Source organism: Typopeltis vanoorti, chromosome 4, assembly GCF_054136105.1.
Source record: "Typopeltis vanoorti isolate ZY-2024b chromosome 4, IOZ_Tvanoo_1.0, whole genome shotgun sequence".
NCBI classification, from domain to species: domain Eukaryota; kingdom Metazoa; phylum Arthropoda; class Arachnida; order Uropygi; family Thelyphonidae; genus Typopeltis; species Typopeltis vanoorti.
The window spans coordinates 153,248,688-153,275,431 of record NC_143552.1 but is presented as its reverse complement, the minus strand read 5'-3'; the positions used below and the strand labels follow the sequence as shown (position 1 = coordinate 153,275,431).

At 35.7% G+C, this 26,744-nt stretch overlaps 1 protein-coding gene across 2 annotated transcripts in view; it reads left to right on the top strand.

The window, feature by feature from the left end:
- Positions 1-26,744, top strand: part of LOC150107764 (lipoma-preferred partner homolog) — a 219,139-nt gene that overhangs the window by 111,944 nt on the left and 80,451 nt on the right. For both annotated transcript variants that reach the window (XM_090391523.1, XM_090391524.1), the window contains one exon: positions 10,362-10,429. In XM_090391523.1, the coding sequence (XP_090247649.1) occupies positions 10,362-10,429 (68 nt within the window). The remainder of the gene's footprint in view (positions 1-10,361; positions 10,430-26,744) is intronic.

Here is a 26,744-nt window from a genome sequence, read left to right as displayed (position 1 = left end):
TGTAACATTAGTGTAATGATTTATGATCATCATCATCAAATTCCTGCCATGTACCCTCAAGGGGTGTATAGGATATGACAGTACTACATGAAAAAATTACATCATTACTAACTTCCTATCTACAATTTTCCTCCAAATCATTCTGTTACTTGTCAAGACTCCAACATTATCAGATCTTATATTTCTATCGTCTAAGGCACTTTGTACCGTATCAATCCACCTATATCTTGGTCTTCCTCTGGGTTGTTTTGCTGCCAACCTGGCAGAGAACACTTGTTTTGCTAATCTTTCCTCTCCCATTCTATTTAAGTGACCATACCACCTGAAATTAGCTCTGCTAATGCATTCCTGGATGCTGACAATGTCAAGTTCTTTCCTAATATCCTCATTTTTAATATGATATTGCCATTGATGCCATCTGTTCACGCCTCTAATCTTTCTCAGGACTCTCATATCTGCGGTCTCTAGTCTTTGGTCAAGTGTTTTACTTCTGACCCAGCTCTCAGATCCATAAGTTAAAACTGGTTTGAACACTGTCTTGTATACAGCTAATTTAGTGTTCCGACTAATTTCTCTCTTATTCCATATGAATTTATTCAATTGACTTCCCACCATACCAGCTTTGCTGATTCTGTTGTCTATTTCTATATTTAATTTACCATCTTCAGTAAAAATCGTGCCTAAGTAGCTGAAATGTTTTACTTGTTCCACAGGTTCTCCATTCACAACACAGTTGACATTTTCAATGATTCTGCCAATTTTCATTGTCTTTGTCTTTTTAGTGCTGACCTTCATACCATATCTATTACAACAGCTATTCAATTTAGTCAGAGAATCTTGCAGACTTGTAGCGGATTTATTTAGAAGTATAACATCATCCGCATAAAGCAAAGAGCTGACATTAACATCTCCAATTTTGATATCATGTTTAATACCACTTTCCTTCATAATGTGATCCATATAGATAATGAATAACAGAGGGGATAATGTACATCCTTGTCTCACACCACATTTAACATTAAACCATCTTCCTGTACTTCAATTCTAACTGCTGACTCACAACTCAAATAAAGACTAAGTATTGCTTGATATAATGCCTCATTGACGCCATATAACTGCAGCGTATTGAATAGCTTCTCTCTTGGCACCTTGTCATATGCCTTTTCCAAATCGATAAAACTTAAATACAGATCTTTGTTATATTCCCATGCTTTCTCGACTATTTGTCGTAAAGTGAAGATCTGATCCTGACATCCTCTATTTGGCCTGAATCCAGCTTGTTCTTCACCAAGCTTTTCTTCCACAATTCTTCTCAACCGTTTCTCAAGTATACTTGCATAGATCTTGCCAGGAACACTCAGTAGGGAAATACCTCTGTAATTCTCACATGCAGTTTTATTTCCCTTTTTTATATATGGGTACTATGAGAGCTCTACTCCAATCATCGGGAATTCGTCCCTCTGTCCAGGCTTTCTGAACTATGCAGTGCAGCCACTGTAAGACTTTTATACCACCGTACTTCAGCATTTCTGGTCGAATATCATCTACTCCTGCTGCCTTTCCACATTACAAGCCTTTGATGGCTTTTTCTACTTCAATTATGGATATATATTCCTGACTGCATGCCTGGTCAGTGTTTTCTATCACTGTGCTGTCATCACTGCTTGTTTCATTTAGCAGTTTTTCAAAGTAATTACTCCATACTTCAAGGATATCTTTTTCTCCTGTTTTCATGTCACCTTTATCATCTCTAACTCCTTTTACAGCACTCTCTCCTCCATTCCTAAGCTTCTTCAACAACCTCCAGAATATTTTCCCACGTTCTTGATATTTATTTTCTATATTCTTGCCAAACTCCTCCCATGACTTTTGTTTAGCTAGTTTTACACACTGTTTAGCTTTCTTACATTTGTCTCTGTATTCTGTAAGAGTAAAATCTGACTTATTTGCCAGGAACTTTTGATATGCTTTCTTCTTTTCCTTCACTGCCTCTTTAACTTCCTCTGTCCACCAGGGAGTTCTGATTTTTTTATCCTTGCACACAACCTCACCACATGCCTCTCTGGCAGAATCAATCAATGTTTTCTTCAGAGTTTGCCATTGAATCTCCAAGGTTTGATTCCTGTTCTCAAACTCTTTCATTTTCTTTTCAATAATCTTTCTGTATTTTAGTCTACAGTTCACATCTGAGAGCTGCTCAACTTTTATTCGCTTTAAAACTTTCTTAGATGTTATTCTTTTCAACATGAAATTCAATTTTATCCTGCTCAAGACTAAATAGTGATCACTTCCAATTTCAAATCCTCTATACACTCTGGTGTCCTGCATCAGGGAGAAAACATCACTATCAACAATAACATAGTCAATGAGACTTTTCTTATTCCTAGCTTCTTCTCTCCATGTGAATTTGTGCACATTTTTATGTTGGAACACGGTATTAGTAATGACCAGTCCATGTCCTGAGCAGAAATCCAACAGATATTTGCCATTATTATTACCTTTGCTCTTTTCTCCAAATTTTCCCAAAATATTTTTGTATGTCTCACAATCATTTCCTACTCTGCTATTTAGATCCCCAACAAGGACCAACTTTTCCTTTTTCATTGTGTCAGTTGCTTTTTCTAAAGCTTCAAAAAATTCCTCCACTTCTACCTTAGTAGAACCTTCTGTGGGACCATAGGCACAAATAAGTCTCATTGTCCAGTTCCCCATTCACATATTTGCCCACATTACTCTACTTGAGACTGACTGCCATTCAAGAAGATTAGCCTCGTATTTTGTGTTGAATATTATGGCTACTCCTTCTTTTCCTTGATTGTCATTGCCTGAATATAACATTCTGTATTTATTGCTCAGAAAGATCTCACCAGTTTTGGTCTTTTTTGTTTTAGTCGCCCCTATTATGTCGATCTGGTACTTATCTAATTCCTCAGCTAGCTCCATTTCTTTGCCATTCAGGCTTCTTACGTTGATAGTACCAATCTTTAACTCTGGTGATGTTGAGTTGGGGTTTGTTTTCAGATTTGTTCCAGTAGCTGACTTTTCGCTATTCGCCCTGGTTCCCTGGCGGAAACAATGGGGGCCTTGTTTAACTGGGCAACGCCCCAGCCAGCATGAAATTTTGTCATGTTGTACCATCATTTTTTTTTATTTTGGTTTAACCAATAAGAATACAATTTGGTTGGCTAAATCCCAAATTGCCAGCCCATCCTCGTTCGTTCAGTATCAAAGTAGATACCCAACAGGGTGCACCACGAGAAGGTGAGGATTGGACATTAGGTCATAAGCCCTGGTCGGTTCTCCGCATTCCTTTAAAGGCTATGTGGAGGTCTCCTCAGTTATACAGCTTTGACCCTTAATATGACCCTTAAGCACCCCATGATTTATGATGGGTAATTATAATAATAGCAATAAATCTTTGCAGGAAATTCTTCAATTTTTGAATAAATTTTCTCTTGACATTAACAAACTTATCAATTTGGTTATACAATCCAGTTGTTTTTACATACAAAGGAAAAGTTTATCAGCAAGTGGAAGGAAGAGTCATGAAAACAGCTCTATTTTTCAAATTTGATAATTCTTAAGAAATGCAATTTAGGAACTACTTTTCTTCCTATCAACAAATTATCATCATGGTTTCTATCTGCCAAAGAAAAACATTCTCTTTTGGCTCTTCCTGGTGTCTACCAACTTCCTGACTTGACTTTCATTGTTTTTTTATTTTTGACAAACTAGACATTCAGTGGAAAAGAGAATATAAGAACACCAATCTTACATTACTAACAGGAAATCGGAGAAATCTGGTTTAGCACAGCATGGAATATATACTAACCACAATAATCACATGTCTGAAACATGCTTACTTCATCGATGTAGGTATAAATTTGAACATTTGTTTAAAGAAAATGCTGAGGTCTTACTTCACTATCCGAACTTAAATCGGAATGGCTGCCTCTCATTATCTAAGATATGGAAGAGTCATATTCTAATCACACATCATTAGTTTTTTTTTAAGTGCAGTTAATGAATAAAAAAACATTTCCTCAGTTATACCTTTGCATTGTTTTATGTATAACACCACTTTGCCCTCCTATTTCAAATCAATCCATTATTTGCATTCTACCTTGTAATTAACTAATGTTTTTACTGATGATGGTCTGTAAATATTGGCTCTAAATACATATTAATTACTTATTTCCTTGCATTTTCGTGTAAATTAAAGATATCTCCATTTCTGCCAATTTGTCGTATTCAGGTTGAATACTGTAGCATTATTACTGATCACTCCATCGAATCTCAGTTCTTTTAACTGTTTAGGCTTATTCAAGGAATCCTCCTGAAGACTTTCTATATTATGACCAAATCTAAACAACACTGTTTACATGTCTGTTTCTCCGACATGGTTATCCTTAAAATTAACATTTAAAAAATTGTTGTTCAAAAATACCTTTTTTTTTTCTGTAATTTTTTTAAATTATTAAATGTTTCTATAATATTTAAATGTGATTGTTTATTGTTTCTAAATGAGTTATTTATTGCATAGTAACTGTTTAAAGGAATAATTTTAATGGATGATAACTGTTTACCTTTTGGTTCACTGAATTTACACTGATGCTGCTGTGTTATAAGGGAGAAATATTAGTCTTTAAATATTTTAATAAATTTCGTTTTTTTTTTCCTTTATCCATATTTTTATATTATAAATAATAAAATTGGTCTTATGGTAAGTCAGACAGAAGACCAAAAAAAAAGTAGTAGTGGAACAGTCCTTATGGAAACACATTAGAAAAGCCTTTCAAGATTATTAGGACTACTGCAGTTAGTTTCAGACAGAGATTTTTTACTTTGTGCTATCCATGTAAGATTAAAATATCTGGTCACTTCATGCTACAGCTGCAATAGTTGGTGATGCTCTTGCAAGACTGATATTTGCCGTGTCTTTCCCATTTATGCTTAAGAGTGAAGGAAACATGTCCATACTCTGAATGGAGTGTGAACATCTACAACTGCCACATTTAGACAAAATAGCTATACAGATTGTTTGTTACAGCCTGAACGTTTTGGCAACTATAACCATTCCAAAACTTAAAACTGCAGGAGTGTTTTTATATAATTACAGGGGCGGGGGGTATAATGTTGTTTGTGCAGAATTGAATACTTCCTCACATTTTCACATGCCCTGTGTGGTAACTTCTGTTGCAGCATTTCACTGATAAGGTAATTGGCTTTTTTTTTTGCCCCATAATACCATGTTATTACTTCACATACTCCCACCACACACACATACAATAACTTTTGGATTTGGGAGGCATCTAATGGAAGTTAGTACTTGTGAAAATATTGTATACCTTTTTTTATCACATCATTAAATTCCTAACATGTACCCTCAAGGGGGGTACCTTTTTTCATATTCTCCTTTTTGCTATGAAAACATCATTCTAAACAGTGTTGCCTCATCAAACAATTTATTTCATTTATCGTCTATTGGCAACAGGAACATTTTTCCCCTTGTGATAAAAGAGTATACATATATCAAGTTTTATTGTATTATGTGAAAGTTTTTTTCACTTGATTATATTACAAATTAAAGATGCCAAGAAATTATATTCTTAGTTTCATCCTTTATCCAACTATAAGCAAACAAAGTTTGCGCATGAAGTCACTTCATGATGGGATTACTTATATATAGAAGCTAATGACTTCACATCAATCACCTTACTATCCCATAATGCAATGCACATATCCCTACGGACATGTAAAATGTTATGCATTATGGAAAGGGCCACTACTCAACGGTTTTGATCTTTATTGATGTCTTATCAGTGGGAGCCATATATAAGTAGCCAAAAGGTGTCCCACCTTATTATTAAAATACTCTGGATTAGAGATAGATGTTGAAAGTTTTTTCACTTCTTTATACTATAAAATAAAGATGCCAAGAAATTATATTCTCGGTTTCATCTTTTATCCAAGCGTAAGCAAACAAAGTTTGCAAGTGAAGTGACTTCATGACTGGGTTACTTGTATATATTGTTATTCTGTAATTGCATTATTGGATACTAAGGCAATTAATGTAAAGTCATTAGCCTCCATATTCAAACAACCCAGTCATGAAGTGATTTCATATGCAAACTTTGTTTGTTTACACTTGGATAAAAGATGAAACAGGGAATATATTTTTTGACATCTTTAATTTATAGTATAACTAAGTGAAAAAACTTTCAACATCTTTCTTTAATCCAGAGTATTTTAGCAGTAAGGTGTTACACCTTTTGGCTAACTTGTATATGGAAATATGACTTCTGCATTACTACAACCTTGGTATCACTTCTGGGTCTGGCTCCCATTGATGAGACCTCAATAAAGGTCAAACTGGATAGTGGCCTTTCCCATAACGTATAGCATTATACATATTCATAAGGATATATCCATTGCATTATGGGATACTAAGGCAATTGATGTGAAGTCATTAGCATCTATATAAAAGTCACCTAGTCGTGAAGTGACTCCACATGGAAGCTTTGCTTATACTTGGATAAAGGATGAAACCAAGAATGTAATTTCTTTGCATCTTTAATTTATTATATTATCTTTAATTGTTTGCACATCAGGCAAATCATTATAAAGTTTCTATATATGCAAACTTCATAATTGCAAGACTGTTGTCGACAGTAATGCTTCATCATGGATGGTTAAGAGTACATTACTTTTGAGCTTTACTTCATTGTAAGTGCTTCTGTGCATTCTCATGTGCTTTGTAGTTTCATCCGTTACCCTGGTTTAACCATTTATGAATTAATGCCTGTTTTATTACAGTACTTCATTGTATTTTATTACTGTTATCGTGTTATTTCCTTTGTTTCTGTTATTTTATTTATTTATTATTATTTATTTTTTTTTTTGAAATACCATATACCAAAATATTAATTATAAAAAACTCTAATTAATACTTTCTTGTATTTCAGCAACGTGACATTGCCATCATCAGGGATCACAAAAAAACAATGTTATGTGCACACAGGAAAACGAGGCTGAAGAAAGGCACCAAAGTCAGGCCTAGAGTCCTAAATGGAGCTCCCTAGCAGGCTAAATTGGGTAGTCTTGGCCATTGAGGCTGTGAAGTGGATAAGGGATGCTTTTCAAATTTGGGGCAGTCTTATGCACCCAAATTTGTTGAGGTTTGAAAAGTTTTCAGGTCTGAGGCAGACTCAAGGGACAGCCTTTCATATTTGTATTTGTTGTGGTGTAATAGTGGCCTTCTTTCAGCATATCCTGTGGTGGGTGTCCAAAGCATGGTCATCAAGTCCTGAGTGGATGTATTGGTGGAACCAGATATAATCCATGTGTTCAGAAATTTTGATATTGGCTGTCCTGCCTGTTTGGCCATAGTAGGACAGTTTGCAACTGCAATGGACCTGTAGGTCTAGGGAATGTGGCTGGTCTTTGGTGAAGTGGATAAGGGATGCTAATTTTCTATGTAGTCTGTAAGTGGTTGTAAGGTTGTATTTCCTTAGAATTTTTGTCAGTTTTTCAGATGTGCCTTGGATATATGGACTGGTGTTAGATCTTGAGTAATCTAAGCTTTGATGGGGGGGGGTCACGGTTATAGGGTTTAATATATTTTGTTTATTGTAGCCATTGGCTAAGAAAGTATTGAAAATATGGTCAAGTTCAGTAGTTAGGGCACTTATCAGAACTGATTAATTTTTTATTCCTGTTATATAGGGTTTTTATGATCCCAAAATGTTGGGAGGGGCGGTAGTGTGACTGATGGGGAATGTATCTATATCCACCTGTATGAGTTGGTTTTCTGTAAATGGAGAATACCAGGGATCCATCAGGTGGTGTGTAAGTGTCTAGGAATGGGAGACTGTTGTTTTCTTTTTCCAAGGTAAACTGGATCCTGGGGTGTTGATTGCTTAGATGTGTTAAGAAACTGTGGAGCAAATCCAGGCCATGTGGCCAAATCGAGAACACATCCTCTACTAGTGTAGCCAGATAGTGAATTTATGTGGGGCAGAGTTTGTCTTTTCTTCAAAGGTCATCATGAAGAAGTTGGCCAGGAGTGGAGAACCGATGGCTGTCCCCTCTATCTGTTTCTAGAATTTTCCTTGCCGAACGAAATAGCCTGAGTTCATGATGAATTTGAAATGGCTGAGATGTTGGGAGGAAATGTGTCTTGGATAAAGTCTAAGGCAGCTTTGAGTGGGACATTAGTGAATAAAGAGGAGACATCAAAACTGATTATTATGTCAGTGTGTTGGAGTATGAGGTTTTCTAACTGGCTTTAAAGTGGGCTGAGTTTTTTTTTTTTTTGTGTGTGAAGGAGTGTTGCCAGTATATTGTGTGAGCACTTTGGCTAATTTGTATGTAGGTGAATCACTACCATCTTCAATGGGATGTAATGGCACATTTTGTTTATAGATTTTTGATAGCCCATATACTGGAGGAGAGGGGGGAGGGTCTAGAGTTATAAGGTTTTAGTTTGTTTGTGACTTCTACAAACCAAGAGGTAACCTTTTTAAGGAGCCTATGGAGTGTTCTGATCTGTGTACCGGTGCGATCATAGTGGTGGATCTATGATCCTACCAGTACGTGGATTAGTATTCCCCTGCCCCCTTCATAGCTTAGATTACTCAAGATCTATCACCATTCCATACATCCTGGGCACATCTGAAAAATTGACAAAAACCCTAAGGAAATACAACCTTACAACCACTTACATACCACATAGAAAATTGGCATCCCTTATCTGCTCCACCAAAGACTAGCCACATTCCTTAGACCTACCAGGTGTCTACCAAGTCCCTTGCAGTTGCAAACTGTCTTACTATAGCCAAACAGGCAGGACAGTCGATATCAGAATTTCTGAACACAAGGACTACATCTGGTTCTACCAATTCAACCACTCAGGACTTGTTGACCATGCTTTGGACACCCATCATAGGATATGCTCGAAAAAGGCCACTCTATTACACCATAGCAAATACAAATATGAAAGGCTGTTCCTTGAATTTGTCTTAGACCTGAAAAACTTTTCAAACCTCAAGAAATTTGGGTGCATGAGACTGCCTGAAATTTGTGAAACATTAATTCTCAGATCTTCAGTGCACTAGGGTATGCATTTAGGACTCTAGGTTCAACTTTGGTTGCCTTTCTTCAGTCTCATTTACCCAGTGTTAGCACCTGTGTGCACATGTCATTGTTTTTTCTGATTCCTGATGATGGCAGTGTAACATTGCTAAAATATAGGAAAGTATTAAGTTTTTATAATTGATATTTTTGTATACATTATTTCTGAAAAAAAAGTCTTATGTTGATTACTCATAACTATCTGGTGGTGGTGGTGGTTTTTCCCTTCAGTTGTTTCCAAAAGCACCCAACAAATTGTACAAGGGTGCTTCTTTATTATCCTTTGATTTAGGGATAATAAAGTGTTAAGTGGCTTGTGCAAACAGCTCTTTGCTTAATGGATGCAGGCAAAGATACGAAAAAAGATAAACATGTTGAAGCCATTACACTACACTGTGGCAGCCTGGTGACAAGTAACCCAACAGACAATTGAAAATTGTTTTTGGAAAGCTGGTTACGTGCAGGAACAACCTTCAGAAAATTGTGACATATTGACCAATGAAGACAATGATTTCAGCCAAAACCAGGAAAAGCTGAGTGGCATGAATAGAGATAAATTCGAGAACTACGTCTCTATGGATCGCCACTTGACAACCAGTGGTGTATTAACAGTACAGGAGCTGTGTGAGAGCTTTGTGGCATCTGGGAGTGGGGGGGGGGGGAGAAGTTGGCGAACCCAAAGTTGTGCCAAACTTGGTTGAGATGCATGAAGCAATGATGGAAGTAAAAGCTTTCTTTTATGAGCATAGCATAAGTGAACAGTGATCGTCAGTTCTATACCTTGAAAGATCATATTTTGAATGAAGACATAAAGTTTGCACAAAAACAAATCTCAATCAGAGATTCTTTCAGCAAGTAGTGTTGTGTTTTAAATAAACTGCAATGTATCATATACTGTATTTCAGTGAATAATAATCATTAAATTGTTCTTGTCTATAATTTTTTAATGGTTTCTTGGTACATTCATTTTCCCGTATATATCAGTTCTCCATCCCCTCACAAACACATACACAAAAAAATAATGAATCGAAGTTTCACTGTATGTTGACCAATTTTCAACCTCCGAACATATTCTGATTAGGTGTCTTAAATTTTAGATTTAAAATTTAAATTTAAATTAAAAAAATTAACTAATCCGTACTGAAATGTATCCATGATTTTATCATGGTGTTTTGCTATATATGTGTGTGTGTTCTATATATTAATTAATATATCTATATATTTATTAGATAAAGAGCTAAGAGGGAAGCCTTTTTATGCTAAGGATGGTAAACCATTTTGTGAAGAAGATTATTTGGTAATGTGTAAATTTCTTGTCATTTGTTTTTTAAAAATCTGGAGATAATTGGATAAAATTCATTTATCATGATAAAGAAACCTAATTGTTATATTATGATAAAGTAGGGATCATAAACTTTTGTGATAGGCTCAGTATATCTTCAGTTCTCATAAGTGAAACATATTAGAGGATTTGTGGATAAGTGTTTCCCATACACGGGGACTAATGTACGTTGACCAATCAACTTTTCATTTAGCCCAACAGAAAAGAAAAAAGTTTGCAAAGTATAAAAGTAGTCACTGATATAGGATTAATAATGATGTAGAAGTTGTTAGCTTTCCCAAAATATGAAATCTTGTGCAGTTTTTTTTTTATTTTAATAATCCATCCACAAAATAAACTTGGAAGCCTGTTGTACATCAATTTTCTGGATGGACTAAGAAATTAGATAAGAAAACCTTACTTTGTAGATCACACATGGAATATTTTTCAAGCCACTTCTGATTTCCACAAAGCAGGGTGGTAGTTGTCTCCTACTGGGCGATGAAATTTCACTGAAGATATTCAAATGTCTGTTCTCGTAGCAGCATAGATGTTTATCTATTCTGCTATAATACTTTCTCAGGTCATTCAAGTCTCCAATAAGTAAGGTGGTAGTCTCTAACACCGGATTAAAAATTCATATACCACTTAGACATTCACAGATATCCATGCACAGAAGGATTCAAACCAATATCTTTTTATTATTATTATTATTATGTGTTATTACGTGACACCTCCACTGAGTCCAAAGACTCATCGAGGGAGGGAACCTACTCTACAACTCTCTGTCTCCAACACTCAATCCACCAACACTATTTACCGCCTGCCACCACCACTAGTATTTCCACAGACCATCACAAACATCCATGCCTATGGTGGGATTCGAACCCACAGCCTTTTGGCTGGAGAGCGGATATGCTAACCACTCGGCAACCAGGCCGGCGAATAAATCTTGATAGAGAACGGAAGTGCTATCCAGACCAACAGTTAGATATATCTAATTAACCTAATTGTATATAATTGGACATGGGATTAATAAATACCAAAGATACTTATGAATACTTGAAAGTTGGAAGAAATATTGTCATCGATTTCCTGATATGTATCTGCAAGGGGTGTTCAGGTTATTATGACTTATATCAAGTTCTGTCAAGTTCTATTCTGTCTTATTCCATATAAATTTATTCAACTGGCTATCTGCCATAACAGCTTTGTTTATTCTGTTAATTTCTAGATTTAACTTGCCATTTTCACTAAAAACCATGCTTAAATAGCTAAAATATTTTACTTACTTGTTCTGTAGGTTGTCCATTGAGAATGCAGCTTAAGTTTTCTGTGTTCCTGCCTATTTTCATAGTTTAGTCTTTTTATTGCTGATTTTCATGCCAAATTTGTTACAGCTGTTATTTAATTTAGTTAGAGAATCCTGGAGACCTGCACTAGATATATTTAGGAGAATATTATCTGCATAAAGAAAAGAACTAGGTTTGATGTGTTCAATTTTAATTTCCACCCTAAAGCCACTTTCTTTAATAATGTGATCCATATAGATGATGAATAAGAGTGGAGAAAACGTGCATCCTTGTCTTACCCTAATTTTACATCAAACCATCTTCCTGTATTTCCTTCATTTCTAACTGGTGACTGACAACTTAAATATAGACTATGTATTGCTCTGTATAATTGTAGTGTTTTGAAAATCTTTTCTCTGGGCACCTTGTCATATGCCTTTTCCAGATCTCCAAAACTTTAGTACGTACCTTTGACATATTCCCATAATTTTTCAACTATTTATCATAAAATGAAAATCTGATCTTTACAACCTCTATTTGGCCTGAATCCACCTTGTTCTTCTTTAAGTTTTTTTCTCCACAATCTTTCTCAACCTCTTTTCAAGTATCTTATATAAATCTTACCTGTAACACTTAATAAAGAAATTCTTCTGTAATTCTCACATTTAGCTTTATTCCCTCTTTTTATAGATGGGAACTATGAAAGCTCTATTCAAGTCATCTGGAATTTGACCTTCTGACCAGATCCTCTTAATTATGCAGTATAGCCACCCCAAAACTTTCATATCTCCATATTTGAACATTTCTGATCGAATACCATTTATTCCAGCTGCCTTTCCACATTTCAAGTTTTTGATGGCTTTTTCTACCTCAAGTATTGATATGTATTCCTCTTTACATTCTTGACAATTTTCTACTATGGTTCTAGCACTGTTTGTTTTTGTCACATCTTTAGTTTTCATGTTGCCTTTATCATTTTCAATTCCTTTTACAGTACTGTGTCCTCTGTTTCTGAGATTTTTCAATAGCCTCCAAAACATTTTGCCACTGTCCTGATATTTATTTTCTATATTCTTACCAAAGTCTATCCATGACATTTGTTTAGCTACTTTTACATATAGCTTAGCTCTCTTACATTTTTCTCTGTATTCTTCTAGAACATCTGCCAACTAATTTGCTAGGAATTCAGTATGCTCACTTCTTTTCCGGGTCTGCTTCTTTAACTTCCTGTGTCCACTATGGCATTCTTATTTTTCTATCCTTGCAGACAACTCCACCATATGCCACCCTAGTTGAATCAATGCCTACTTCAGAGTTTGACATTGAGACCCCAAAGTTTGGTTCATGTTTTCAAAATGTTTAATTTTAATTTTTTTTAATAATGTTCGTATAGTTGAGTCTACAGTTTGCCTGTAAAAGCGACTAAACTTTAATTATTTTTAAAACTTTCTTACATACTGTTCTTTTCAATTTAACAAAGTTTTAAAACGAATTAAAGGAAAAATATTAAGCAAGATAAATTCAGATAGGGCTAAAATTATGCATTCACCTAACTGACAAGAATAAAGATAAATTAGAATATTTGGGACGTTATATTACAAATAATAAAAACAAAAAAATTGAAATTGATATAGGTTAATAAGTCAAAATGGTTTATATGAAAATTAATCATTAAGTAATCACCTTAACTTAGAAGATGAAACCTAAAATTTCCAGAATTGATGATTTGGATATATATATATAAGAATTGAATGAATTAATTGGAAAGATATTGATTACTAACTACTGTTGAAATAATCTAATATAAACATGACTGCTAGAAAATGTTATGTAAAGAAAATTTGCATAACACACACACATTGAGGTTAGTGCTATAAAAGGAATTAGAGATGATAAAGGTGACATGAAAACGGGAGAAAAAGATATCCTTGAAGTATGGAATAATTACTTTGAAAAACTGCTAAATGAAACAAGCAGTGATGACAGCACAGTGATAGAAAACACTGACCAGGCATGCAGTCAGGAATATATATCCATACTTGAAGTAGAAAAAGCCATCAAAGGCTTGAAATGTGGAAAGGCAGCAGGAGTAGATGATATTCGACCAGAAATGCTGAAGTACGGTGGTATAAAAGTCTTACAGTGGCTGCACTGCATAGTTCAGAAAGCCTGGACAGAGGGACGAATTCCCGATGATTGGAGTAGAGCTCTCATAGTACCCATATATAAAAAGGGAAATAAAACTGCATGTGAGAATTACAGAGGTATTTCCCTACTGAGTGTTCCTGGCAAGATCTATGCAAGTATACTTGAGAAACGGTTGAGAAGAATTGTGGAAGAAAAGCTTGGTGAAGAACAAGCTGGATTCAGGCCAAATAGAGGCTGTCAGGATCAGATCTTCACTTTACGACAAATAGTCGAGAAAGCATGGGAATATAACAAAGATCTGTATTTAAGTTTTATCGATTTGGAAAAGGCATATGACAAGGTGCCAAGAGAGAAGCTATTCAATACGCTGCAGTTATATGGTGTCAATGGGGCATTATATCAAGCAATACTTAGTCTTTATTTGAGTTGTAAGTCAGCAGTTAGAATTGAAGGAAGTACAGGAAGATGGTTTAATGTTAAATCTGGTGTGAGACAAGGATGTACATTATCCCCTCTGTTATTCATTATCCATATGGATCACATTATGAAGGAAAGTGGTATTGAACATGATATCAGAATTGGAGATGTTAATGTCAGCTCTTTGCTTTATGCAGATGATGTTATACTTCTAAATAAATCTGCTACAAGTCTGCAAGATTCTCTAAATTGAATAGCTGTTGTAATAGATATGGTATGAATGTCAGCAATGAAAAGACAAAGACAATGAAAATAGGCAGAGTCATTGAAAATGTCAACTGTGTTGTGAATGGAGAACCTGTGGAACAAGTAAAACATTTCAGCTATTTAGGCACGATTTTTACTGAAGATGGTAAATTAAATATAGAAATAGACAACAGAATAAGCAAAGCTGGTATGGTGGGAAGTCAATTGAATAAATTCATATGGAATAAGAAAGAAATTAGTCGGAACACTAAATTAGCTGTGTACAAGACAGTGTTCAAACCAGTTTTAACTTATGGATCTGAGAGCTGGGTCAGAAGTAAAGCACTTGACCAAAGACTAGAGACCACAGATATGAGAGTCCTGAGAAAGATTGTAGGCGTGAACAGATGGCATCAATGGCAATATCATATTAAAAACGAGGATATTAGGAAAGAACTTAAAATTGTCAGCATCCAGGAATGTGTTAGCAGAGCTAATCTCAGGTGGTATGGTCACTTAAACAGAATGGGCGAGGAAAGATTAGCGAAACAAGTGTTTTCTGCCAGGTTGGCAGCAAAACGACCTAGAGGAAGACCAAGATATAGGTGGATTGATACTGTACATAGTGCTTTAGACGATAGAAATATAAGATCTGATAATGTTGGAGTCTTGACAAGTAACAGATTGATTTGGAGGAAAATTGTAGATAGGAAATTAATAATGATGTAATTTTTTCATGTAGTACTATCATATCCTGTACACCCCTTGAGGGTACATAACAGGAATTTGATGATGATGATGATTGAGGTTAGATACTCTTGTAATTTGATACTCTTGTTAGACAGCTTGTAAAAACTGAAATATTATTATTATTTATACCAGTATTGTATGGAGTCAAAAGACTCAATGCGGGAGACCCACACTATCCATTAACACAATACCTATCATACATCTTAAACTTATTCACTGTTGAGGTACTCACAACCACCTCTGGCAATCCATTCTACTCATTCACCACTCTCCAAGTAAAGAATGTAGTCCAAACACCTTACTAACTTCTAAGTGTGACTCTTTGTTTCCTCCTTACTCTCCATTTATTCAAACATTTCTTTTATGTCAATCTTATAGAATCCCTTTAGTAACTTATAAGTTTCTATCATATCCCCTCCCCCCTTCCAATTGTCAGTCAAACTCTGCAACTAACACACCTTCAGTCTATCCTCATAGGGAACATTCCACAGACTCTTCATTTCTAGGGTCTGGAATGTCAGTAATCAACATGTGGCATAAAATTGACATAAAACATTTCTTTTATGTCAATCTTATAGAATCCCTTTAGTAACTTATAAGTTTCTATCATATCCCCTCCCCCCTTCCAATTGTCAGTCAGACTCTGCAACTAACACACCTTCAGTCTATCCTCATAGGGAACATTCCACAGACTCTTCATTTCTAGGGTCTGGAATGTCAGTAATCAACATGTGGCTTTCTGTATAAATATGTCCTCTGAATTTCAAATCTCTATCCACCACTACACACAGATCCCTGGCCTCATCAATTTCCTCTAAACTAATGGTGTCCAAAACCTGAGGATAAACACCATTTCCGAAGGTTACAGCCAAAAATTCAGGTGAATCAGCTTGTGGCAGTTTGTATAACTGATGATTTCTAGTAGAAAGTGGGTACACATTGAAATTTTCAAATTGCATGCAAAGGAATCACATAGTAGCTCTCAACAGGATAAAAGGCAAAAGGCCGCAATAAGCAAATTGTGTTTGAAGAAAGCTCTTTTTGTGAAGGAATAAAGTTGCAAACCTCTGTCTTGTAATGTCTCAAAGATATCATCTAGATGATTTCACCTGGGAAATAATTATTAGAAAGCTTAAAGAAGGCTACATAATTACTGGTGTTGCCAGAGAGTTTGGAATCTCACATAGCATTATATCCAAGCTCTGGGCAGTGTTTCTAACCAACGAAATGTGTTCCAGTCATTTGCTAAGGGTCATCCTCGCTCTACTATGGAGCAAGGACAGTATTTTGATTATAACACAAAATATAATTAACACCACAGCAGGTCAGCTCCATTCAAGTACAGGTACCTGGATATCTCAACAAACTGCAGCAAGATGTCTCCGAAGGTCTGTAGCCTACATCCCTTTATCATCCATAGAGCACATTTTCAGTAGTGTTGTATCTATAAAGATTGGACAAGACACCAATGAGCTAATGTACTCTTCACCGATGAGTCATTTTAGTCTTTTCTCTGATTCCAGGCGGCATTTGATTGAAATGAAAGTGGTACTGCTTACTATCGTGAGAATGTTCTTGAAAGGCACTGCTGGGGTCATGCTGCGGGGAGGCATTATACTTAATGGACACACCGAGCTACGAGTGCTGGAAAAAGGAACTCTGAATGGTGAACAATATTGCAACAAAGTTCTTCAATGTCATGTTCGATTGTTTCGTGGTGTTGTATGTGAAGAATTCACTTTTATGGATGACAGTGCTACACCGCATCGTACATGACAGTAGAGATACTTCTGGAGACCTAGAATATTAATCAAATTGAGTGGTCAGCACGCTCTCCAGATCTCAACCCCATAGACCAGGTTTGGATGCAATAGGGAGATGCATTGCTGCGTGACATTCCCCCTCCAGAAAACAAACAAGGCCTTATTCTTGCTCTGTAGGAGGAGTGGGCAAGTTTGTCTCAAGAACACCTGAATCACTTGGTGCTAAGCATGGTAAGAGGTTGTGAGAGCTGCATCGTAGTTCAGTGAGGTGGGGGATATACCATATTGAAATGTCTTTCTGTAGGTACTGTATATTAGTTTCTTAAATAGTCCTTAGGAAATTTATAACTTTTGCTAAAAACATATTGTAATTTAATTTGTACGAAATTTATAAAATTTTTGTGTAATATAATTTATTAATATGCTAGGAATGAATTTATGTCCACATTTGGCTTTAGTTGAATTTTTTCATATACAGATAAAAATGTAGTTCATCCTTAGTTTTTGGACACCAGTGTACCATCAATGTAATACGAAATATGTAATTTTTTCATCCCAAGGTGCATTACTTTACATTTTACAACATAAATTGACGGCCATTGTCCTTTGCCACAATGCCAATTTATTTAAATCATTCTGTAAGATATCTAGATTATATTGTCCTCCCCAGTTATGAATCATCAGCAAACAACTGAATACTATTATTATCTTATTATTAAGAGAGACCTCTAGGTAGTCAGGGACTCATCAAGGGAGGCCACATGCTACATGCATTCTTGAATTCATTCACACCGCTTCCACACACAACATTCAGTGACAATCCATTCCAATTATGCACCACTCTGAGAGAAAAATCTAGCTCTCACACATCCTTCTAAGTAGCATTCATTCTCAGCTTCCGAGAATGCCCTCTTGTTCTTTCCCCATGCAACATAAAATGCAAAATTCCATCAACTGAATATGACCCTTTCATTAGTTAGTAAGTCTCAATCATATTGTCCCGTCTTTCTCCTGTTTACCAGTGTCTGCAGTCTACAAATTCTCAATCTCTCTTCATAATCAGTATACTATAATCCTGATATAATTTTTAACACCCTCCACTATATCAGAATCACAACAGAAATCAGGAGACCAGATCTGTGCACAATAGTCCAAGTGAGGTCTTATCAAGGCCTTGTAAAGTGGCAAAATGACATCCTTATCTTTACATGTGAAAGTCCATTTCAGCATTCCAGTTATCTTTTGAGTTGTATTTGCAGTCTTTGCTACATGGCCCCTGAACTCTCTAACACTCCAAGATCCTTAGCCTAATCAGTTTCTTCAATCATAATCCCACCAATATAATACAACATTGAATATCTAATCACGCTGAAGTGCATGACTTTACATTTACTGACATTGAACTGATACCATGTTCCCATGCCCACAATTCCAGCTATTCAAATCATTCTGCAAGTAGTGCATATTCAGCTGCATTCCTGATTACATACCTATCTTTTCATCATCAGCAAATAACTATGTCGCCTGTCAAATCCTTCCCAATATCATTAATGTACAGATTGAATAACAGTGGACCAAGCACTGATCTTTGTGGTCTTAAAGATAAGGTACACCACTAGTTAGCTTATCTTTCAGACTCACATCCCTTGTATACCGATTTTTGATATGTCAGTCAGCCGTCTTCTTATCCACTCTAATATCTTTTAATCCAAACCCATATTCTCCAATTTGTGCAAGAGACCTCTGTTTTATATTCTGTCTTATTATCTTATTCTGCCTTAGCAAAATCCAAAATTATCATTGTGTATCTATTCTCCTTTGTCTAGTTCATTGGTAACATTATTGTAGAATGTGAGGAAGTTGCTAAAACCTGACACTCCCTTAGTAAGCCTATACTGTTCATTGCAACATAGAGACTCACTGTCAACCCATTTCTGAATTTGAGCTGTAACCATTTTTTCCAAAATCTTCACCACCACTCCAGAGATACTGATTGGTCGATAGTTGGATACATAAGTCTTATTTCACCATCCTTGTGCAGTGGAATTGCCGTACATTCTTTTGGAATCTTCCCTGTTCTGAGACTCAATTATATAGCCTGGTCTAAGGAATAGCCAGTTCAGCTAAACAACAGCTCTAATACCTCCTCTTCATACACCTGATTTTCTTTATCCAGTGAAGAGGTAGCAGTAAACTCAATGTTGCATAACACCAGGTTGATAGTTTTTAGCAAAATGGGCACCCATTAGTTGAACAACCTCTTCTGCATCTGTCATCCCTCACACCAATTTCATTCAGAAGAGTTATTCTTTCATATTCGTTATTTCTTTTACTTGCAGCATATTGATAGAATTCTAGTGGGTTGTCTTTAGCTTGCAGAGCCAGTTTATTTTCATACTGAGACTTAGCTTTCTGTACAACAGTTGCGACTCTTCTAGCCTGTTGCTTATAATTTTCATAATGGACATCATACTTATGCACATGGTATTCCTTCCACATCATCCTTTTCTTACAGAGCTCATCTTTAATAAGATTACATATCTATTTGACTACTACTCTATTTATCCTTCAAACTCTCAGGTTACAATTCTGTTATTGCACTAAGTATTTTTAAATGCCTCCAATTCACTGTCAATATTTTTCCCATCCCGCAACTGATACTATTCCACTGACCTCAGTATGCTCCTCAGTTGATAATTTTCTGCTTTGTAGTTCAGCATATAGCCTTTTCTGAATGGAATATTCATAAACTTAATCACTTCTCAAGTGAGTACGACATGATCACTGTCACCATCAGGAGGCAGAATACTTATGACTTTAACTGAAACAACCTATGACACTATAATCAAATCTAATACTCTTTGACCTAGAGTTCCTTCTGTTACATGCTGCTTGAGTAAGTTGTCTCAAGTTAATTTGTCAGTTTCATTCTTCTAATGAGATTTTACTGCTACCCAATCAATCTTCAGATAATTAAAGTTCCCCATTATTACTCCTTTTTGCACCCATCGTCTTTATTTGGGAATGCATTTCCTCATCACTAGCAACTGATCCATCTGGTCTGTAACAACATCCCACTGTGTATTTGATGTTAGATTCTGCCTTACACCAGATGGCTTCAAACTCAGTGACACTTGAAATATAGTTCTAGTACTACAATCATAGGTTTCACCACTAACTGGATTCAAGTCATCCGATATCATTAGCAGCATGACCCCTCCTCTCCTATTCTGTCAATCCTTCATAAAAATATGGTACCTTTTACACTCGATACCAGTTAGTATGTCTGATTCTAGTTGGGTGTCACTAATGCCTACAGTCTGAGTCCCAACATATTGACCAAGGCAACAAACTCTATCCTTTTGTTTCTGATACTCTTAGCATTCATGTACAGACAATAATAATCTACCTGCATGTTGTTTTGTATACTCTAGTCTGCAAACATAAAGTCAAAATTATTCTCTCCTCATAATCAATTCCATGATAATGCCCTTTCCCATTATTAAAACAATTAATAATATTGTCACTCTTACACACATTCTCACCATTCCTCCCATTAATATACCATTAATAATCCTTAATGATATCCCTTCCTCCTGAAATCCTTCACTATATCATTAATGTACAAATTAGTGGTTCTGTTGGATTCTGATTATGTAGAGATTAGAGTAATTATTATTTGGTTCAGAATCCAACATGATCTTCCATCACAAAGGCTAGACTTGTAAACATTATTTAATGTAAGTAAATTATTTTATAATTTAATATTCATATAACTACCTTAATTTTGTCTAATATTTAATTAATTAATCAAAGATATATGTATTAATAATGAAAAGACTATTAAATATTATCAAGCTATTTTAATTATTACTATGTTAATACTATAAGAACTTGTATTTGATAATTTAACTGCGCATTAATTGAAATGTTAATGTTCTCTATTTATTCCTATTTGTAGAAGTTTAACGTTATGCAATAGCTCAATTTTATTATGTTTTATTTGGTTGTTATGGAGACGTATGTAAGTAAGAGAGCACGAGTTTGGAACACCATGTGAGGAGAATGTTGAAAATTATTGAAAAGAGTTTTAGTCAAAGAATTCACGAGAACAATTTAGGCGGGAAGAACACATATATAAAGGAGGAACGCAGAAAAAAAAGATGGAGAGGAAACAGAGAGAGAGAGGATTGGCATTGGGTTGGAATCGGAGCATTGGGCATTCGAGAATCAGAGTGCGATAATAGACTTGGCAAGTTATTCAAGCAGCTATTTTATGTCTACTTGTCGAGAAGCAGTTAGCTAATAAGTTGTAGAATAGCAATTATAGCTACGAAAAACAACTGAGAGACTATTAAATAGACTAGCGATACTTGAGTTGAGATTTAATTTCAGCGCCGACCTTTCAAGGACATACGGAACCTTGAAGCAAAGTACGAAGTTTCTAGAGAATAGTAGAGGCTGTAAAGTTGAAGTTTACCGTTAGCTGTGCTTAGAAATATATTGCCTAAAGAATTAAATGAATGCAGGAAGAATGAATAGCTGTGCATATAAAACCTCAAGGGAATTATTGTGTATTGCCTTAATTCATAAATGATCAGTAGTATTTCATGAAGAACGTTTGTTTATGTGTATAGTGACCGACGATTAATTCAGTTATTGCTTAGAAGATTTATTTAATGAGTGCCGTATACTGTTTAAAGTGTTTACAGTTATAAAAAGTGTTTACGTATAAGTAGATGAAGAAAAAAGATTATCGGTAAGATTATTCCAACCATTAATATTTCTATACAGAGAAGTGTGTGAGTTTCATCCTAGAATTTCCTTATATTAACAGTAACTATTGGTGAGAATTAGCTGAAGTGTAAAATTAAAAGTGTTTGTTTGTGAAGAGGTGTGTTACTGCAATTTTTATTGTATTTGGAACTTAAGGAACTGCAAGAAGACTGTACTAGAGATAACAGATTTACCATTGTCTGAGTTTGTATGATTGTACTTATCAGAGAAGCTAAAATGTTTGTGATATCTTAATCACTGATTTAAACTTAAGTGTAAAATTTGTGATTTTAAAATTAAATGTTTGTTTTTGTTAATCAAAAGTTGTATTTTGCCTGAATCTCTTTTACTGCACCATTCATAAAATATTCGAACCAAAGCGGTTAATTAAGTAAGTTAAATATTCTCTGCTAGTATATATAATAACAACATATAAAGGAAGGGTAGTTGAGAGTTGGTTTATCTTCAATTATTGAACTAATTCAGGTATAAAGTGGCGCAGTCTTTAAATATAAATTTTCTTTATATTTGAATTAGAGATCAACTTACAACTTATCAATTAGTTAAGAACATCGTAATAGTAATCATGTCGGATCCAAAGTACAGATGAGAAGAAGTAGGATCCAACAGTTCTAGTACAGAGCCATGGGGCACTCCATAATGTCCCCTCATTTGCCTTTATTCCAAAGAGAGTGGTCCTAGTACAGAGCCCTGCGGCACTCCATAATGCACGCACCCTCGTTTGCCTTTATTCCTCTTCCACCATATACCACCCTCTGATGTCTGTCTTTCAGCTCCCAACTTCATATTCTTTCCCATTTTGGCTCCAACTTATGTAATAATTTTCCATGTGGTATTCCATCAAATGCCTTTGCAAAGTTTATCAGTATCATAGCATAGCCATTTCACTTATCTAATTCTGCTGTCACATTATTATAAAATGTGAATATACCGCTCCCTTTTACAAAACCATACTGCCCAATATAGAATATCATATTCCTATCCATCCATTTCTGAATTTTATTTTTAACCAACTTTTCCAATATTTTAACCACCACTCCAGAGATACTAATTTTACTGTAATTTATGTATTGCAACTATCTTACTAATAATAAATTTAGTTTAACCCTTTATCCAAGTGTGAGCAAACAAAGTTTGCGCCTGAAGTATCTTCAGGACTGGGGTAAGGTGACCAGGGCAACGAGTTGCCCTGGCCACCTTACCCGTTGTGCTCGTCCACCGTTGCCAGGGCAACTCGTTGCAAAGGTGGAGCAAGCTACCAACACTCCTGTCTCAGTATCTCCTATAATGCAAAACACATCTCCTTGCAGATATGTCTAATGTTATGCATTAAGGGAAGGGCCACTACCCAGACTAGTTCTGACCTTTATTGAGGTCACTTCAGTGGGAGCCAGGCAGAAGCATTAGCAGGTCATCTCTACCTATAGGGGTTGCCAAATGGTGTGCCACCCTTTTTTAATAAATTACTCTGGATTTAGAGAAAGATGTTGAAAGTTTATTTTTCACTTGGTTAGAGTATAATAAATTTAGTTTAATCTTTTATCCAAGTGTGAGCAAACAAAGTTTGCACCTGAAGTATCTTCAGGACTGGGGTAAGGTGGTACAACACCAGGGCAACTCGTTGCAAAGGTGGAGCAAGCTACCAACACTCCTGTCTCAGTATCTCCTATAATGCAAAACACATCTCCTTGCGGATATGTCTAACGTTATGCATTAAGGGAAGGACCACTACCCAGACTAGTTTCGACCTTTATTGAGGTCTCTTCAGTGGGAGCCAGGCCCAAGTTGAGATACCAGGCAGAAGCATTAGCAGGTCATCTCTACATATAGGGGTACCACCTTACCCCAGTCCTGAAGATACTTCAGGCGCAAACTTTGTTTGCTCACACTTGGAAATAAGGATTAAACTAAATTTATTATACTCTAACCAAGTGAAAAATAAACTTTCAACATCTTTCTCTAAATCCAGAGTAATTTATTAAAAAAGGGTGGCACACCATTTGGCAACCCCTATAGGTAGAGATGACCTGCTAATGCTTCTGCCTGGTATCTCAACCTGGGCCAGGCTCCCACTGAAGAGACCTCAATAAAGGTCGAAACTAGTCTGGGTAGTGGCCCTTCCCTTAATGCATAACATTAGACATATCCGCAAGAGATGTGTTTTGCATTATAGGAGATACTGAGACAGGAGTGATGGTAGCTTGCTCCACCTTTGCAACGAGTTGCCCTGGTGTTGTACCACCTTACCCCAGTTCTGAAGATACTTCAGGCGCAAACTTTGTTTGCTCACACTTGGATAAAGGATTAAACTAAATTTATTATACTCTAACCAAGTGAAAAATAAACTTTCAACTATCTTACTCTCTTTCCACTCACTTGAATCCTCGCCTAGAGCTGAGACTTATATTAAACAACTTCATCAGAGGTAATTCTTGAGCTGACATACCGTCAGGCCCACTGCTGTATTCACACTGATATTTTTCAATATGCTGATTAATTGATATTTTCAGTATGCTGAGATAGATGAACTGGAGGTTCATCTACCTCAGTCTGAGATCAGTCTTTGTCATGTCAGTAACAGCAGTCGCTACCAGGATGGTATACCTTTGAAAGTGAACGTTTAGTAACCAAATTATTTCTTCTGTTTCTGTCACTTTCCTACCATCAGCACCGAGTAAATTTATCTTCCCATAATCATTCTTATTCTTACTTGCCTCAGATCTCAGTGGTCTCAGATCCATAAGTTAAAATTGGTTTGAACACTGTCTTGTATACGCAGCAAAAAAAAAATGCTTTTCTCTTTACTTTGGCCTACTTGGCTAATTTTCTCTTAAAATCTAATATAGCCTTCATTACCATACTTGTTATCCTTCTTGCTTGCTTGTGCTTTATATTGCTCATGTTGTGCTTTATATTGCTCATGAGCATGCTGATCATTCTTTTATTTATACAGGGCATCTGGACTAGAGGTATCCAAAAATAATGGCTTATAATGTGAGAACCACTCATTATATTTTCTGAAACTAAAGCTCAGTCAATAAGAAATCTCTCCAAGATTAGTTTTGTCACACTTTCAAGATCATAAGTGTACATGTAACCTGTTTTAATCAGAACATCAATACGATTAGATACTTAAGACAGCAATAAAATGATCACTGTCACTAATTGGTGGTAAAACATCCCTATTCTTAACAGACCCCCCTTCTGACACGCTATGAGCAAATCCAACACTTGACCTCAGGTCCCTTCTTTCACATGCTGCTTGAAAAAGTTGTCTCGCAACAATGCAATAAATTCCTCTTCTTTCTTATCATGAAATTTTTCTTCTACCCAATCAAGATTTGGAAAATTAAAGTCACCCATAATGATCATTCGATTGGTACCCAGCCTCCAGTTCACACTAGATAGAATCAAACTCACCGCTACATGGGATATTGTTACCATCATTGTTTTCTTGTTTCTATTCGAACTGGATTTAAGTCATTTGATAACATTAGCAGTACTCTTCCTCTCCTATATCTTCTGTCATTACTAAAAATAGTATACCCATTACACTCGATCCCACTTACCATATCTGATTCTGATAGCCAGGTTTCACTAATGCCAACAACCTTAGGCCACATCGTATTCAATAAAACAACGAACTCATCCCTTTGTTTCTGATGCTCCTGGCATTTGTGTATAGACATAATAAATTAGCACCTATCCTATTCTTATAATCAGATATGCAATTGATTTAGTCTTGTTCTAGAATGTTCTCTTTTCTCTCCCCAGACATACTTAAAAGGTCCGAACCCAAAGCATATTTTTACACCCCTTCGCAACATACATAATCATGCTCAAAGACATTATCATCAAATTCCAGTCATATACCCTCAAGGGATGTACAAGATATGATAGTACTACATGAAAAATTTACACCATTACTAACATCCTAATTACAATTTTCCTCCTAATCAGTTTGTTACCTGTAAAGACTTCAACATTATCAGATCTTATATTTCTATCTTCTAAGGTAGTTTTTACCGTATCAATCCACCTATATCTTTGTCTTCCTCTGGGTCTTTTTCCTACCAACCTGGCAAAGAACACTTGTTTTGCTAATCTTTATTCTCCCATTCTGTTTAAGTGACCATACCACCTGAGATTAGTTCTGCTAACACATTCCTGGATGCTGACAATGTCAAGTTCTTTCCTAATATCTCGTTTTTAATATGATATTGCCATTGATGTCATCTGTTCATGCCCCTAATCTTTGTCAGGAATCTCGTATCTGCAGTCTCTAGTCTTTGATCAAGTGCTTTACTTCTGACCCAGCTCTCAGATCCATAAGTTAAGATTGGTTTGAACACTGTATTGTATACAACTAATTTAGTGTTTTGACCAATTTCTCTCTTATTCCATATAAATTCATTCAGTTGACTTCCTACCATACCAGCTTTGTTGATTCTGTTGTCTATTTCCATATTTAAATTGCCATGTTCATTAAAAATCGTGCCTAAGTAGCTGAAATGTATTACTTGTTTTATAGGTTCTCCATTCACAATGCACTTGATATTTTCAATGCTTCTGGCTATTTTCATTGTCTTTGTCTTGTTATTGCTGACATTTATACCAAATCTATCACAATAGTTATTCAATTTAATCAAGGAATCTTGCAGACTTGTAGCAGATTTATTTTAGAAGTATAACATCGTACGCATAAAGCAAAGAGCTGAGATTAATATCTCCAATTTTCATTTCAGGTTTAATACCACTCTCCTTCATAATCTGATCCATATAGATAATAAATAACAGAGCCAATAATGTACATCCTTGTCTGACACCAGATTTAATATTAAACTATCTTCCTGTACTTCCTTCAATTCTAACTGCTGA